The sequence below is a fragment of the Salvelinus fontinalis genome, chromosome 10, assembly GCF_029448725.1.
Source record: "Salvelinus fontinalis isolate EN_2023a chromosome 10, ASM2944872v1, whole genome shotgun sequence".
Classification (NCBI taxonomy): domain Eukaryota; kingdom Metazoa; phylum Chordata; class Actinopteri; order Salmoniformes; family Salmonidae; genus Salvelinus; species Salvelinus fontinalis.
Genome location: NC_074674.1, coordinates 34,521,303 through 34,538,306, shown reverse-complemented (window position 1 = coordinate 34,538,306; position 17,004 = coordinate 34,521,303). Strand labels below are relative to the sequence as shown.

The 17,004-nt window shown below is 44.2% G+C and overlaps 1 protein-coding gene across 6 annotated transcripts in view; it reads left to right on the top strand.

Annotated features, from left to right (window-relative positions):
- LOC129864070 (retinoic acid receptor RXR-alpha-A) overlaps nucleotides 1-17,004 on the top strand; it is a 162,526-nt gene that overhangs the window by 25,215 nt on the left and 120,307 nt on the right. For 3 of the 6 annotated variants that reach the window (XM_055936647.1, XM_055936650.1, XM_055936648.1), the window contains exon 2: nucleotides 12,719-12,742. The exons of the other annotated variants lie outside the window; for them this stretch is intronic. In XM_055936647.1, coding sequence (XP_055792622.1) covers nucleotides 12,719-12,742 — 24 coding nt within the window. The remainder of the gene's footprint in view (nucleotides 1-12,718; nucleotides 12,743-17,004) is intronic. 6 annotated transcript variants of the gene reach the window in all.

Here is a 17,004-nt window from a genome sequence, read left to right as displayed (position 1 = left end):
TATACAACTTATTAGCCTCTCAGTCGCTACTCGCTACTAAGAGCTAAGGGGTAGAATAAGAGATGTCCACAATAACCACGTGTCCTCTCTTTGTGATACAGGTATATTAGCTTGTCTTTTCCAGCATAAATGATGTCTGCTTTCTACATGTAAGTCGTCTCGATCATCAAATGTAATACACATTATTTCACAATCCTGCTCTGAAATGTTTGATATCTATCCCTATCTATCTCTGTCTCTTCCTCCATTGCCATCTCTCGTTCCCCTGAATGGAGGGAAAAAACCCAGCCAGTTGGTTAATCGTCTCCCCCTCCGTCTGTGCGCCAAGCTATTTTCTCTGTGTTGCTGTGCAGATGGCCTACATCTTTCTGCCTGGCTGACTCGCCAAGCGTGGACAGGCTGCTCTACTCCGCTTTGCAGGCGCAGCATCGCTGAGCCTCCTGTGTGTGTGTGTGTGTGTGTGTGTGTGTGTGTGTGTGTGTGTGTGTGTGTGTGTGTGTGTGTGTGTGTGTGTGTGTGTGTGTGTGTGTGTGTGTGTGTGTGTGTGTGTGTGTGTGTGTGTGTATTAGTTCCCTGTGAATTATTTATCCTCCTTTCCCCTTTTCCACGTACTGTAAACACATCTCATCTACATACCTACATGCCCATGCCCAACCACATCTTTCCTGGAAAGAGGGACAAGACCCTAACAGCAGATAGAGACAGCAGGGGGGGGGGCTCGCCTAGTCATTCCCCAACCTGTGGCTTATTCTGTACATATTCATCTATGTCCAGTTCTCTGGATAATGAATGACCTTGCAGTGGCCTGTCTGCTTGCCCCGGCGTCTCTTTTTGATCCAAATTGATTTTGTTGTACGGATCCTGCTTTCTGAGAGGACCCTCCACTTCCTCCTCCTAGGCAGATCTGATGTTCTGTCTCTCTAACTCAGTATGTGTTATTGGAGATAAGAGGTTTTTCCCTCCAAGTCAGATTTGATATATCTGTCTTCTCTAGCATGCTGCAGGTACTGACAGTGACAGACAGTGATGCCACTGATGATAATGGCAGCTCTGCTTTTCACACAAAATAGACAAATCTCTCTCATCAGTTATACTGTAAGTCTCATTGACTTATTAGCCTTCATCGTTAAAGGTGGTAAATGCCTGTCGTTTGAGGCCAGCTTTCTCTGTTTCTCTTCCCTCCCCCTGCAGTTGAGGGCCTACGGTAGATATTCCTTCATACCCTATAACAACAAGCAGTTTGATTATTATCTGTCGCCATTAGATGTGTCTGTCGCCCATCCCCACCCTCAGACAGACAGACATACAGACAAACTGAATGGCAAGGCTCTGATCTAAATTAGCTCTGCTGTTTCAGAGGATAATGACCTGACAAACTAGGTCAAACCAATGATACCCAGTCACCACATGTTGTGTGGGCGTTCGTTCATTATCCCTGGCACATATTGATTCAATAGAGCGGTGGTTCCCAAACAGTTAGGGGTTGGCGGGGGGTGGGGGGTTAGACCTAAAACTTACTTTTAAAAGCTGTAATAGTAGACTACACAAGGGGCAATTTAGAAATTGGGTATTGCATCATCACTCTTGTCATGTTAGTCATTGCATACCTTAGAGAGCTATTTATAACTTGTCAGAAATCACATCAACTAACCCATGTCAGTTAACGGTTTTTATTGAGGTTTTTTTGCCCATAGATTTCTATTTGTATAAAAAAAGGAAAAAAAAGAAAACGTGATATCCAATTGGTAGTTACAGTTTTGTCCAATCGCTGCAACTCCCGTATGGACTGGGGAGAGAGCCATTCGTCCTCTGAAACCTGACCCCACCAAGCTGCACTTCTTCTTGACACACTGCTCACATAACCCAGTAGCCAGCTGCACCAATGTGTCAGAGGAAACGCCGTACAACTGGCGAACGTGTCAGCGTGCATGTACACAGCACGCCACAGTAGTCGCTAGAGCGCAATGGGACAAGGCCGGCCAAACCCTCCCCTAACCAAGATGACGGTGGGTCAATTGTGCACCGCGTCATGGGTCTCCCGGGCGCAGCTGGCTGTGACACAGCCCGGGATCGAACCCGGGTCTGTAGTGACGCTTCAAGCATTGCCTTAGACCGCTGTGCCACTCTTGAGGCCCTAGCCTATAGATTTTGTTATAATTTTTTTGTCACTCAAATATCACATGAATACACATTAGACATGGCAAAATGTATATAATTGCAAGAAAATTTGATTTAAAACTGCAACATTTTCTTTGTACCCCATGACAAAATATGTAGAATAGCAGGAAATAAGCTTTAAACCTGCACATGTTGTGAAATGAACAGTGCTCGTGCCAATAGAAATAGACGGAGCGCGGGATGTTCCCCAACGCTGGAAGGGGGGCCGAGTGAAAAGGTTTAGGAACCCCTGCAATAGAGGACTGTTGGTTAAGTCTCTGTTGCCATTATTCACTACTAAAGTTGTCTGGAATGGCTAAATACCTTCTTTCCCGTGCTTGTTAGTGACCATACATCATACCATTCAGTGGAGGCTGCTGATGGGAGGACGGCTCATAATAATGGCTGGAACGGAATAAATGGAAGGGCATCAAACACATGGAACTGATGTGTTTGATGTATTTGAGCCTATTACACTTGTTCTGCCCCAGCCATTACCATGAGCCCCCCCCCCCCCCCCCCCCACACACACACCAGTTGAATTTGTTAGATTCCTAGAATTGTGCTCAGTCACATTTCAATTAGTTCCCTTCTTCTCTCTCTGAGCTCTTTGAAATGACCATGGATGTGAATGATTGGTATTCCACAGGCCTGGCTCCAGGGGATTCAGTGGGCTTATGACCAGCTTAGCCTCTAGTCCTCTGCTTGATTGGCAGCTAATGTTTCCTTTTTCAGTGGTGGTGGTGATGGATGGAGGATTGGGGGGTAGGTACCAGGCACCCTTGACATTTGCCTTTCATGAGATGTCACCCTGCATTACATGTGCGTCTTAGTCATGTGCTGCTCCACCCAGACAGGCACTGAGACATCACTAGCATCCTCTTCCATCACTAGCAGCATGGCCTGGCCTGGCATGGCCGAGCCCCATCTCGGTTCTTCGTCTTCTGTATTGTCTCACTATGGACCTGTAGCTACAAGACAGAATCCCCTCACTGTGTTCCACTTCCTGATATCCCAAGCACTTCTGTTTCCTGTCTCGGAGGCTTCTGAATGCTCAGTCATGTCCTTCGTTCACTCTTCATGTTAGCTGAAGACTCTGCACCACAGAAAAAACTGCCCCGTGCACCAGACTCCGCCACATCCACATCCCCCATGAAAGAAAAAATTAATCAAATGAAATCTATTATTTGTTTTGTAAATGACCACATGCTGTAGAAATGAAATCCTCCCTGCGGTCCATCCCAGTCATGTGACTTGACCTAGTTCTCTCCCTCCCTTTTCCTCTCTCTGCACTCTCCCTTTCCCTCTATTTCTCTCCCTTTCCCCATCCCTCTGTCTCTCTCTCTAGTTCTCAAACTGTTAAATATATAACACATAACTGTTTTTATCCATGTCTGTATAAATTGTATATGTAATTAGTACGTCCTTATTTAATTACAAATGTGTATTCTTGTTATTATCCCTTCTCATTGTGAAGCTCTATTCTATGTACACCCTCTAGTTTCTCTGTTCTGTTCAACCCAAGGACTTCATGTGAATGGACTGTTTTCATAGATTGTGTCAGAGCGTGTAAGGTGTAGTATTCACTGTGTGGATGCACTCTTTGGCTCAGTGGGATGTGGGTAATTCAACAGGAACAGAATGATGCTGAAACTCAGTGGGATGTGGGTAATTCAACAGGAACAGAATGATGCTGAGACTCAGTGGGATGTGGGTAATTCAACAGGAACAGAATGATGCTGAGACTCAGTGGGATGTGGGTAATTCAACAGGAACAGAATGATGCTGAGACTCAGTGGGATGTGGGTAATTCAACAGTAACAGAATGATGCTGAGACTCAGTGGGATGTGGGTAATTCAACAGTAACAGAATGATGCTGAGACTCAGTGGGATGTGGGTAATTGAACAGGAACAGAATGATGCTGAGACTCAGTGGGATGTGGGTAATTCAACAGTAACAGAATGATGCTGACACTCAGTGGGATGTGGGTAATTCAACAGGAACAGAATGATGCTGAGACTCAGTGGGATGTGGGTAATTCAACAGTAACAGAATGATGCTGACACTCAGTGGGATGTGGGTAATTCAACAGTAACAGAATGATGCTGAGACTCAGTGGGATGTGGGTAATTCAACAGGAACAGAATGATGCTGAGACTCAGTGGGATGTGGGTAATTCAACAGTAACAGAATGATGCTGAGACTCAGTGGGATGTGGGTAATTCAACAGTAACAGAATGATGCTGAGACTCAGTGGGATGTGGGTAATTCAACAGTAACAGAATGATGCTGACACTCAGTGGGATGTGGGTAATTCAACAGTAACAGAATGATGCTGAGACTCAGTGGGATGTGGGTAATTCAACAGTAACAGAATGATGCTGAGACTCAGTGGGATGTGGGTAATTCAACAGTAACAGAATGATGCTGACACTCAGTGGGATGTGGGTAATTCAACAGTAACAGAATGATGCTGAGACTCAGTGGGATGTGGGTAATTCAACAGGAACAGAATGATGCTGAGACTCAGTGGGATGTGGGTAATTCAACAGTAACAGAATGATGCTGAGACTCAGATTTTTCACTTTAAAATGTACAGTATGTCAAACAAAAAAAATGATTGCAAAGTTAAACAAACCATAAAATGTCATGCACAAGGACCACTTTTAACAATAATAATTCAAGAAAAACATTTTACTTGAAGAACAGTGCAGATGCAAAGTTTGGTAACAGAATGACAGTTGGTTCTGTTTGTGCCGTCATTCTGTTACCAAACTTTGCATCTGCACAATTCATTTCGCTACACTCGCATTAACATCTGCTAACCATGTGTATGTGACAAATAAAATTTGATATGATTTGATTTGATTGATATGTGCCAAATAAATTATCTACAGCTCAGCTATTGATTTATTTTGCTAACTTGATAGCTAAATGGCTAGCTTGCAAGATCAAGCTTCTTGGTTTCATCAGAGACAACCAATACCCTCCTGGATACCCTCTTGGGCTCCCGAGTGGCGCAGCAGTCTAAGGCACGGCATCTCAGTGCAATAGGCATCACTACAGTCCCTGGTTCGAATTCAGGCTGTATCACATCCAGCTGTGATTGGGAGTCCCATAGGGCGGGGCACAATTGGCCCAGTGTTGTCTGGGTTTGGCTGGGGTAGGCCGTCATTGTAAATAAGAATTTGGTCTTAACTGACTTGCCTAGTTAAATAAAATATATATATATATATATATGACATTTTTTTAATCAAGATCCCTGCTACTTAAATTTTTTATGTGCCTGGAATGTTTTAAATAATATGTATATATATATAGTTTATTTTAAAAGAAATAGCGCACCTGGTGTGCACTGCCAGTAATACTGTATACCCAGGTATGGTACAGGAACGGTATGAAGGTATGAACATATAGATACCGCCAACACTACCTTGTGTGCATATTTTTCTCCCTCTAGCTTTACAAGCATGGTACACACTGCTTGAAAGCTTGTTTTCTCTGTGTGAACGATGACCATTCCGTTCCGCATCACACTCCTCTGGGTGTGAACGTTTCTAAACCAAGCCTTAAATTGATTTCTTCTTTTTTTTTCTTGTCGTCTTCTCAACATTGTGTGCTTTATTGTGGGAATAACAAGCTGCTTTCTGTGGGCACTCTGGCACAGCCCGTGGTCACCGCATGTCAAGCCGCGTGTTTACACTCAAGACCGTGATGTGGCCCAGTTTACATAATCTCAGCACCAGGAAGTTGTGAAAGAGAGAAGTGGGTGAGGGGGTGGGGGGTTGAGATGGGTCCTGGCAGAGGAAAAGGGACACCAGAAAGGGCCGGAATACCAGGAGCAGGAATGGCGTGGATTTCTCAGAAATGACCACCGCTGCTAACTCAGGAGAGAATAATAGAAATAGGTTGCGGGCTGATTTTGTGTGTGTGTGTTGGAGTCTGTGGCTTGTGGACTCAAGCGTTGACACTAGGGTGTGTTTGCTCACCTTTTTGTCCAGCCTCCATTCCATGTAAACAGCAGTCACGCTTTGTGCCTCATGTTTGAAATATGCTTTCTCATTCTGATGTACCCTTGACCTTGTTTGTTTTTTTGAGTGTATTTGTGTGTCTCTAAGTGCAAACGTGTGTTATATGTGTGTCTGAAGGGCAGAAGAATTAAAGGGCAGTCAAAGAATTGTCTCTAAAAGTCGACCTGTATAGCATTGTCCTTGTAAAGAGAGATAGATGTTAGCCCTCAGTAAATCCACACACATTCCCTCTGCTGGGTGTTTCCCTGAGACAAGCAGGCCTCTTTGGCACAGTCTCAAGGGAGAGGTCCTGTCAGCCCCTTGGAATGCGTGGCATGTAGCCATTCTTGAAGAGCGCTCCGGGATCAGGCAGGGGTCCAGGGGGAGGGATGGAAGGGGAAAGACCTGGGAGACTCTGTAACACCTCCCAATCCTACTGCACACTAGGTGGTGGGATACAGTTCAAACATAAATATCCTCTCCTCTTCTCCACTCAATACTCACAGTATCAGGATAAATCAGGAAATATAATGTCCCTTTCATGTCAGTTGAGGCTATGCATGATCAAGCCATTTATGACCCACTGACCAGGAGATGAGGAGGGAACAGATGAAAACTGAGTAGGAAACTATAAAGTCTCCTAGAACTGGAAATCATCCATGAGCTCACTGAGTTTCCTTCCCCCGGACAGCTAAGCGCTTCACATTTGAAGCGTTCTCAGTGGGATATAGGAAGCTGCCGGGTCAAAGTCTCGACCAAACAAAGACTATAATAGTAAGGATTTAAGACAGACCAATGTTGACACAAAGAAACAAGGCCCTGAAGTCAACAGACTGGTCTTTACAGAGGTATGGGTACGTCAATTTCAGTCACAGACTCAATCTCAGTTCTCTGATTAACTCTCCATCTATATTCTGTTTTACGGAATCATGGTTCTCTCCGAATATATTGTCCCCATCCATTCAGCCAGAGGAGGTCTCGTCCATTGTGCGGACAGGAAGAAAGAACTCTCCGGGAAAAACAACTCATGGTGTGATAGTGGTAACATACAGAAACTCAAGTCCTTTTGTTCTTCGATCTGGAATACCTCACTATTAAATGCCGACCGCATTACCTCCCTAGATAATTTTCTTCGGTCATCATCACTGCCGTGGATATCACCCCCCCCCCCCCCAAGCCGACACCACGACAGCTCTCAAGGAACTAAACTGGACTATGTGCAAACTGGAAACCGCATATCCTGAGGCTGCATTTATTGTAGCTGGGTACAGCTACCGAAATTAGCTGTAGCTGGGAAACGCTACCAAAATTCTATTAAGACATCCCCTGTGATACACGCACAACACAGAGCCTGAATCATTACCACTCTCCCTTTATCAGGAAGAGGAATCATTACTACTCTCCCTTTATCAGGAAGAGGAATCATTACTACTCTCCCTTTATCAGGAAGAGGAATCATTACCACTCTCCCTTTATCAGGAAGAGGAATCATTACCACTCTCCCTTTATCAGGAAGAGGAATCATTACTACTCTCCCTTTATAAGGAAGAGGAATCATTACTACTCTCCCTTTATCAGGAAGAGGAATCATTACTACTCTCCCTTTATCAGGAAGAGGAATCATTACCACTCTCCCTTTATCAGGAAGAGGAATCATTACCACTCTCCCTTTATCAGGAAGAGGAATCATTACTACTCTCCCTTTATCAGGAAGAGGAATCATTACTACTCTCCCTTTATCAGGAAGAGGAATCATTACTACTCTCCCTTTATCAGGAAGAGGAATCATTACTACTCTCCCTTTATCAGGAAGAGGAATCATTACCACTCTCCCTTTATCAGGAAGAGGAATCATTACCACTCTCCCTTTATCAGGAAGAGGAATCATTGCTACTCTCCCTTTATCAGGAAGAGGAATCATTACTACTGTCCCTTTATCAGGAAGAGGAATCATTACTACTCTCCCTTTATCAGGAAGAGGAATCATTACTACTCTCCCTTTATCAGGAAGAGGAATCATTACTACTCTCCCTTTATCAGGAAGAGCATAGAGGATGTTGTTCCCACTGTGATGATTAGGACTTATCCAAACCAAACACCGTGGATGGATGGCAGCATTCAAAACTGAAAGTGCAAATCAACTGCATTTAACCATGGCAAGGTGACTGGGGACATGGCTCAGACACGAGACATACTGTATGTGGCAGGACTCCAGACAATCACGGATTATAAAGGCAAAGCCAGCCACGTCGTGGACACCGACGCCTCATTCCCGGATGAGCTAAACACCTTCTCCGCCGTCTCAGAGGAAAAAAACATCAAGCTGCCGACGCGGGCCAACCAACGATCACGTTCTCCGTGGCCGACATGAGTAAGTCATTTAAGCATGTTAACCCTCTCAAGGCTGCCGGCCCAGACGGTATCCCAAGCCGCGTCCTTAGAGTATGTGCAGACTTGTAGTTTTTACAGATATATTCAATCTCTCCATATCCCAGTCTTTTGTCCCCACTTGCTTCAAGATGTTCACAATTGTTCCTCTACCCAAGAAAGCAAAGGTAAGTAACCTAAGTGACTATCGGCCCGTAGCACTCACTTCTGTCATCAGTGCTTTGAGAGGCTAGCTAAGGACCATATCACCTCCACCTTACCCGACACCCTAGACCCACTACAATTCACATACCGCCCCAACAGATCCATGGACGTCACAATCGCCATCACACTGCACACTGCCCTATCCCACCTGGACAAGAGAAATACCTATGCAAGAATGCTGTTCATCGACTACAGCTCGGCCTACAACCCCTCCCTGTGCAACTGGGTCCTGGACTTCCTGACTGGCCGAGTTTGCTGACGACACAACAGTGGTTGGCCTGATTACCAACAACGACCAGACAGCCTACAGGGAGGCGGTAAGAGCCCTGGTGGTTTGGTGCCAGTAAATAAGCTCTCCCTCAATGTCAACAAAACAAAGGAGCTGATCATGGACTACAGGTGACAGAAGAGCACGCCCCCATCCACATCGACAGGTCAAACATGGAGAGGGTCAAAAGGTCCTCAGTGTGCACATCACTGACAACCTGAACTGGTCTCTTCACACAGACGGCCTGGTGAAGAAGGCGCAACAGCGCCTCGTTCAACCTCAGGAGCCTGAAGAAATTCATCTTGGCCCCTAAGACCCTCACAAACTTCTACAGATGCTACCGCCTAGTATGGCAATTGCACCGTCCGCAACCGCAGGGCTCTACAGGGGCTGGTGTAGTCTGCCCAATGCATCACTGGGGGCACACTGCCAGCCCTCCAGGACATCTACTGCACTCTGTGTCACAGGAAAACCAAGTAGATCATCAAAGATCTCAGCCACCCGAACCACAGCCTGTTCACCCCGCTACCATCTAGAAGGTAGAGACCACTACAGGTGCATCAAAGCTGGGACAGAGAGACTGAGAAACAGCTTCTATCTCCAGGCCATCAGACTGTTAAATAGTCACCATTAGCCGGCTTCTGCCCAGTACCCTGCCCTAAACCTAAGTCACTGTTACTAACCAGATACCACTAGGTACTCTACCCTGTACCTTAGAGACTGCTGCCTTATGTACATAGAGTCATTGAACACTGTTCACTTTAATAATGTGTACATCTGTTTTACCCACTTTATATGTATATACTGTATTCTGGTCATGGCTCATCCTATATAACTATCATTTTTTCTGGATTATGTGTGGGGTATTTTAATTGTTAGGTATTACTGCACTGTTGGAGCTAGAAACACAAGTATTTTGCTGCATCTGCGATAGCATCTGAAATCTGTGTACGTGTAACATATACGCCAGGAGTCAGAAAGCAGGTGCAGAAGGTGAGTTTTATACTGAACAGACACAAAAGAACAAACATGGGAAGCGTACTGAACGTGAGAGAAAACCAATAACACCTCAGAACTGATGATAACTGAGGGCTAAATTGAAGGGGGTTGATCAGTGTATTGATAAGGTCCAGGTGTGCGTAATGATGGGTTGCCAGAACTGGTGGTTAGTAAATTGGCAACGTCGAGTGCCGGAGCGGGGGTAGACGTAACAGTACACTACCAATAAACTTTGATTTGATTTATACTGTGCTGTCTGGCTATGAACATAGGAATTAAACCCACTGCAATATGACTGTTCTCCCACATCAGTCAGGCAACGTATTGTATCTGAGCGGCCACAACGCTCATCATAATCACTCATCCTTAGACATATCAATAGAGCCATTTAGATGAAACTGGAAACATAGAAATGTGAAGGGTTCCTCAAGCCGTGAGTTTGGAAAGAGAGAGAATAGAATGAATAGAACTCTCTGTTGTGTCTGTGACTTGGCTTTGCCAAGCAGCTCATACCGAATGTCCACTTTACGGTTCGGCTGTAACTGCTGTCTTCCTGTCCAAGACATCCCAGTCTGGCTCTGGTCTGGCTCTGCGGGCCACTGATTGACTTGAAGCATGGGGGTTGCAAAGCTTTAAGTTGGAACTCGAAGCCCTTGAGGGTTGTTGGATGTGAACGGAGCTCATTTTGTTGTGGGTTCTACCCCATAAAGGCTGCAATACGTGCGGTAAGGTCCAACCAATGGAAAAATATATTTAATACCCCAATCCATGCACTGCATTTAATGGTGTACTGGGTTATTACTGTGCAGTGGATTAATCAAGCTCAAGTGGATCATTAGTATCCGTGTCCTACAGAGAAAAATCACCATATAATATATTTTTTACTTTGTTGCTTCCTTTGGTGTCCAGAAACAGAGAACTAGCTGTAGATGTTCTCTGTGCCAGATGTTTTCGTTCAAGTAAGACTAAAATGAGGGAAAATATACAGGATTTGTGGTAGAGGGGGAATAGGGTGTAGGCCTATTTATGCATGTGTTGTACATTGCTGCACAAATGAGACGTGTAAATGTGCCGGGCGCCGAAGGCTCCAAGAGCACAACAGCAGAATGAAGAGATTGTAATGCCAATAACTTTTCACGTCATGCATAGTCCCTCTTTTCTGAAAAACATTGTTCAGAAGGGGGAGGGCAGGACTTGGGTGGCAGAACCAGTGGTGTAAAGTACTGAAGTAAAATACTTTAAAGTACTACTTAAGTATCGGTATCTGTACTTTACTTGACTATTTATATTTTGGAAAACTTTTACTTTTACTTGACTACATTCCTAAAGAAAATAATGTACTTTTTACTCAATACATTTTACATGACACCCGAAAGTACTAATTCCATTTTAAATGCTTAGCAAGACAGGAAAATGGTCCAATTCACACACTTATCAAGAGAACATACCTTGTCATCCCTACTGCCTCTGATCTGGCGGACTCACTAAACAAAAACGCTTGCTTTGTAAATTATGAGTGTTAGAGTGTGCCCCTGGCTATCCGTAAAAAAATAAGCAAATCGTGCCATCTGATTTGCTTAATAGAAGGAATTAGAAATGATTTATACTTTTACTTTTGATACTTAAGTATATATAAAACCAAATACTTTTAGACTTTTACTCAAGTAGTACTGGGTTTTACTTTTACGTCAGTCATTTTCTATGAAGGTATCTATACTTTTACCTCAGTCATTTTCTATGGAGGTATCTATGTGTGTGTGTGTGTGTGTGTGTGTGTGTGTGTGTGTGTGTGTGTGTGTGTGTGTGTGTGTGTGTGTGTGTGTGTGTGTGTGTGTGTGTGTGTGTTTGTGTGTGTGTGTGTTTGTATGCGCCTGCCTGCCTGCATGTGTTCGTACATGCATGCTTGAGTGCATGAGTGTGTGTTTATCTTTTTGTGTGTGTGTGCGTGCATGCATGTGTGTTTATCTGTGTGTGTGTGTGTGTGTGTTTACTCGCTTTATTATGTAAATGTTTTGCAGGGCGAGGTGGTGTGAGGGGGTTAATGGAAAACTTCTAGCTTAGCTCCTTTACAGAACACAGAGAGGAGAGGGGAGGTAGGCTAGTGAGTGAAGGCATGTGGATTCACTTTAAGAGGCTAACAGGAAGCGTGCTCTGGGTCCTTCCTCTAGGGCAGTGGTTCCCAAACTGGGGGGGTCCCGGTTTTAAACTTACTTTTGAAAGTTGTAATAGTAGATGCACAAGGTGCAATTTTGAAATTGGGTAGTGCATCATCAGTTCCTCTTGTCATGTTAGTCAGATGCATACCTTAGAGAGCTATTTATAACTTGTCAGAAATGTCCAAATCAACTAGCCCATGCCAGCTAACGTTTTTTTATTTAGATTTATTAGCCCATAGATATTGCATTTTTTTTGTGGGGTGTGAACAGTTTGTGTCATGAACAGTGCTTGTGCCCATAGAAATAAATGTGGTACGTGTGCGCGAGCAGGGGGGGGGGTGGGGGGGGTGTTCTCCAATGCTGGAAGGGGGGCCCAGAGTGAAAAAGTTTGGGATCCACTGTTCAAGGACACAGACAGGCCACAGGTCGCTCAGCTACACTGCTCTGTTCTTAATGCCTTAAAGTACCTCTTCATAACCTCTACTTCTGCCCAGTCTTCTCTGTTGTTAACCTGCGCCTCATCTTTTCTTTCAGAATCTACAATCCTGCCTATGGGATGTAAGCAATACTCTTACTTACCTGAAATGTTAACATATCCACTCACTAGCTAAAAATGTATGAAACCACATAAAAAGAAACAATGTACTCTGTGGGGAGCATCTTTCCTATATTGGCTGAATTTACAACATATATTTTTATTCAGAGCACATCAAACTGTATTTCTATGTGGCGGACTGGCAGGCGGTGTTGTTTGATTGGGTAGAATGGGCTAGTGTGTGCTTTGCCAAGAGCAGTTGGCATGGGTAGACATTAGTCATGTGAATAGTTACTGTAAAGATCCAGAGAGGGATACTGGATTTTAAATGCTTGCTTGTCTCCGCTCCTGTCAAAGGAGCCTTTTTTCCCTTCACAACTCTTCCATCCAAATTTGATTATGCCGTTTGCCCAAAGAGCTCGTCGTCTGAATGCCCTTGTTCCCCCATTTCCCCGGAGGAAGGTCTGACGCGCACCAGCAGGCTTTGAACCCCCCCAACCCCCTTCTCCTCGTCTCTTCTCTAACCTCGTTACCAAAGTCTCTCTCTTCTTTCCCCCTCCACCCCGCTGCCCTTCTGTTGCTCCTCGATCACTGTTCCTCCTTTGGGTTCATCGCTTCACAATGAGTGAGACATATAGCCTTGAATTATCATCAGAAACGATCACATTAGCATCATGTAGACTTAGCTCATACAGCACTGTGTAATGTACTGCTCAGTGCTGTGACAATCTGCCTGTCTATAGACAGAACATCCAGCTGTTAATCAACATTAGCTACACACTTAGATTTCCCTCAGTCATACCAGGCCCCAATGTCAACAATTGCAGTGGAACAGCATCAGTGTTTCATGAATGTTTACAGATGTTCAACTGAAGGGCACACAAACCAAGCCGCTGTGCTGCTTCACTTGTTTATGTTGTAGAGTGACAGTTCTGCTGAGACCAGGGTCATAGAATTGTTGTCTGCTTTTTTCTCTCTGACAATAATATGATAGTTATTGTATTAATGTATACTTTCTTATATACAACACATGTAGTATTTTAATAGTAACCGTGAAATTGATATTTTACTATTGAGCATTCTATAGTATAAGTTTGTATTTCAAGGTTGCCTAGACATTTCTTGAACAATAAACCAGGAAACAGAATGCCTGTTTTTCAGTTGTTTAGGCATTTTACCAAATTATTTTTCAAGATACATTTTTCTCTTGTGTAGATACTCATGCTGCATTCATAATTGAAGATCACCTATGCAGGAAAGGTCATCATTGTCAACTCCTCACTACAGTTGCCTTGTGGTTTCAAATGCCACACCAGTGCAACTGCCACTTTCATTACCCTGCGTCGGTGTGAAAGTACAGACTCAATTTGAGAGAGAAAAAGGAACGGCATTCACCTATAAGAAGCGTTACAGAAAGGTGCTCTTGTTCCTTTCAAAAGCCTCTGAGTTAAGGTCTTGCAAAACACAGTTGCTTAATAAGTCATTCAATAAAACTGTCCAGTTAACATTTTATGGCCAATTCCACAGGCCTCTGCAGCGCTTGGTGTATTGACTCTTCGGAGACGGAGTCTAAAAATGTGTTTCTTTCACAATTTCTGTATTTAAGTTTATGTTCTTTCTACCCACACTTAAAAAGCTAAGAATCCTTCAGTTGTTTTTTGTTGGGTTAGGTTGGGTTAGGTTGGGTTAGGTTGGGTCAGGTTGGGTTGGGTTAGGTTGGGTTAGGCTGGGTCAGGTTGGGTTAGGTTGAGTTAGGTTGGGTCAGCATTATGTCTTCCAGCCAAGGTCTTCATAGGCATCTGTTTCTTCATAAGTCCGGCTGGCTGGCCACCCTGGCCCTGCTTTCAGGCAAAAAAAAAGCCCTCAGGTGACTCTTGTTAACCATAGAAGTCAGTCTATTCCGGTTAATTTATCCAAGGCAGTGCAACTGGTGGAGCCAGATCATCCCCAAGCTACTCCAGGACAAGCCCAGTTAGGAACCCTTTCGATTGACCTAGTTAGGTAGATCTTAACTAAGTTGGTATAGTTTTGTGGGTGCATCCATGATGACTCCTTGGTTTGACATGGAATGCTGTATGAAACTGTTATGGTCCTACTGGGCCTTGTAATTCACTTGAAACTCTATACCCCAGGAGGCACCCCGTGGGGTGAGCTAGCCGACTGGGACCCAGCTCTCTTGACCTACTCCGTGTGACCTGTCCTCTGCTGTGATTGGCTGGTCAGGGAACCCGGTGGTATCAGTGGGGGGTCCAGCTTGGGGTGGAATTTCAGAGCAGGGTAGTGTTTCCACACCTGTGGGGGGTCCTGTTGTGTGAGGAGGGAGAGGTGGGAGACAGAGAGACACATAAAAGACAACTGCAAGGATGATGTTTTCTCACAGGGTCTGTGCCTAGAACACCAACAAATTGCCTTTCTAATGAGCTTCATGCGCACTTCCTCGTCTCCTTCCCACGTCTACTTCATTGTCATGATAGATCTGCACAGCCCTTGTTTTTATTGAGATAAAGAGGAGCTGAAAAGCATGTTTAGTGTGTTTTTCTTCAAAGGAAGAAAAGCTGCAGAGTGGAAAGACAGTTTGCTGATGGAGCAGATATGTCGTCGGGGAAAAGGTTGGATGCTTTCCATGCTGATGATCAGCCTCTGAAGACGAGAGAGACGCTCTCCCTTAGAAAGGACTAATACCCGGTTTCCCGATTGCGATGGAACTAAGGCTTATGAGTGTTTTAACAATGTATCTTTCCTGCAACAGCCGAAGATGTAACGTTTTTCCCAAAACACCATGCAGAGAGAAGTCGCTAAGTGCATCGTTTGAGCATTTGTCGATACTGATAGGATCGAAAGAAAGGCAGCAACTCTCTCAATTCAAATCTTAACTTAGCATTATAATTATTTCACAAAACTGACGACGGATCAGCTCCTAGAGAAATATTACCACCTACGGCTGCAAATATTGAGGCGGCTTATTCTAATGTTTATCGAATAAAAATGCACAAAATCCCTGATTTGGCACATCATTGGGCACATTGAAGGCACACATCATGAAATATGTTGAGACAAATTACAGACAGTAGCCTCAATTTATTGAACATGAAATAGGCCTTTATATTTTAATGCAGTCATCTCTGTTTTCATTTGAAGCATATTTTTACACTACAATTGTTTGTATCAATTGCAAAGACATTGTTAACTTTGTATTTGTAGTCAACTTTGTTCTGAAGTTATTGGCGGTCAAAAAGAGACGGATAAACTATGTGATTCTATGTTTAGCAGAGAGATCTTCTTTGTATAAAGTGACGTGAGAGGGCAAAAAAGCATCTAACGACGCACTTAGCTGTTCTACAGAGTAGAAGACAGGCATTAGATTACAAGTGTTTTCAAGTGCAACGTTAACAACGATGGTTTTGTCAAACAGCTTGGAGATTTAACGATGCTGCTACGGATCTTCTAAAGATGAACTTCGCCTTAAGATGCTTTTGGGAAATGGCTTCCAGGGTAGTGATGAGCATTTGATATCCAGAGACAGGAGAGTGAGAGCTGACGGGCTCTGTCTGTCTGTCAGTCTGTCTGTGTGTCTGTCTGTGTCTTTGGGCTCTTCTCCTCTTTACAGTGTGTGCTCTGCTTTGATAGCTGATATGCTTTGATGAAGGTCCAGTCAAGGGAGAGAGTGTCATGCAGTGCAGCAGAGTAACTGTCAGAGCAGTAATTTTGCATAATGAGAGACTGCTGCCTTGGATTTTTCTCGGAGTGAAAAGCAAACACCTGAGGTTCATGGAGTGTAACAGTGATGAACCTCCGCTCTGCTCTAATCACAGAACAGCACAGCGTGCCACACTGCACCGTGCTGGACTGAAGTCGGGCAAGGATAGGGTCTTTCAATTATAGTTCCTAACGTAGCAAACATAAGAGATTCCTTTCAAGACCTTTTTGGAAGTGTTTTACATTAGTTTTACATTAGTGTTTCACATGGGTAAAACTCTTGAAGTCCACACTTATATTTATGCGCAACCATATGTCATTAATGAATAAGAACTAGAGAATAAGACAACACAATAGCCTATCTCAAGGGCACATGGGTAAAACACTCAACACCCACGCACTCCAATGCAAAAGTCTCTCTGGTGCAGGAAGGGAAAGAATGGAGGGATGTGGCGGAGGAGTGGAGGAGGCTCTTTAATTCCAGAGAGGAGGCCGACCATCCGTCTGAACATGGCTGAAGGGGAATGGCGTTTACGATGGTTGCCCTGGCGATTGATATCCTTGCTGCTAGGTCTTTCCCTGTGTGCAC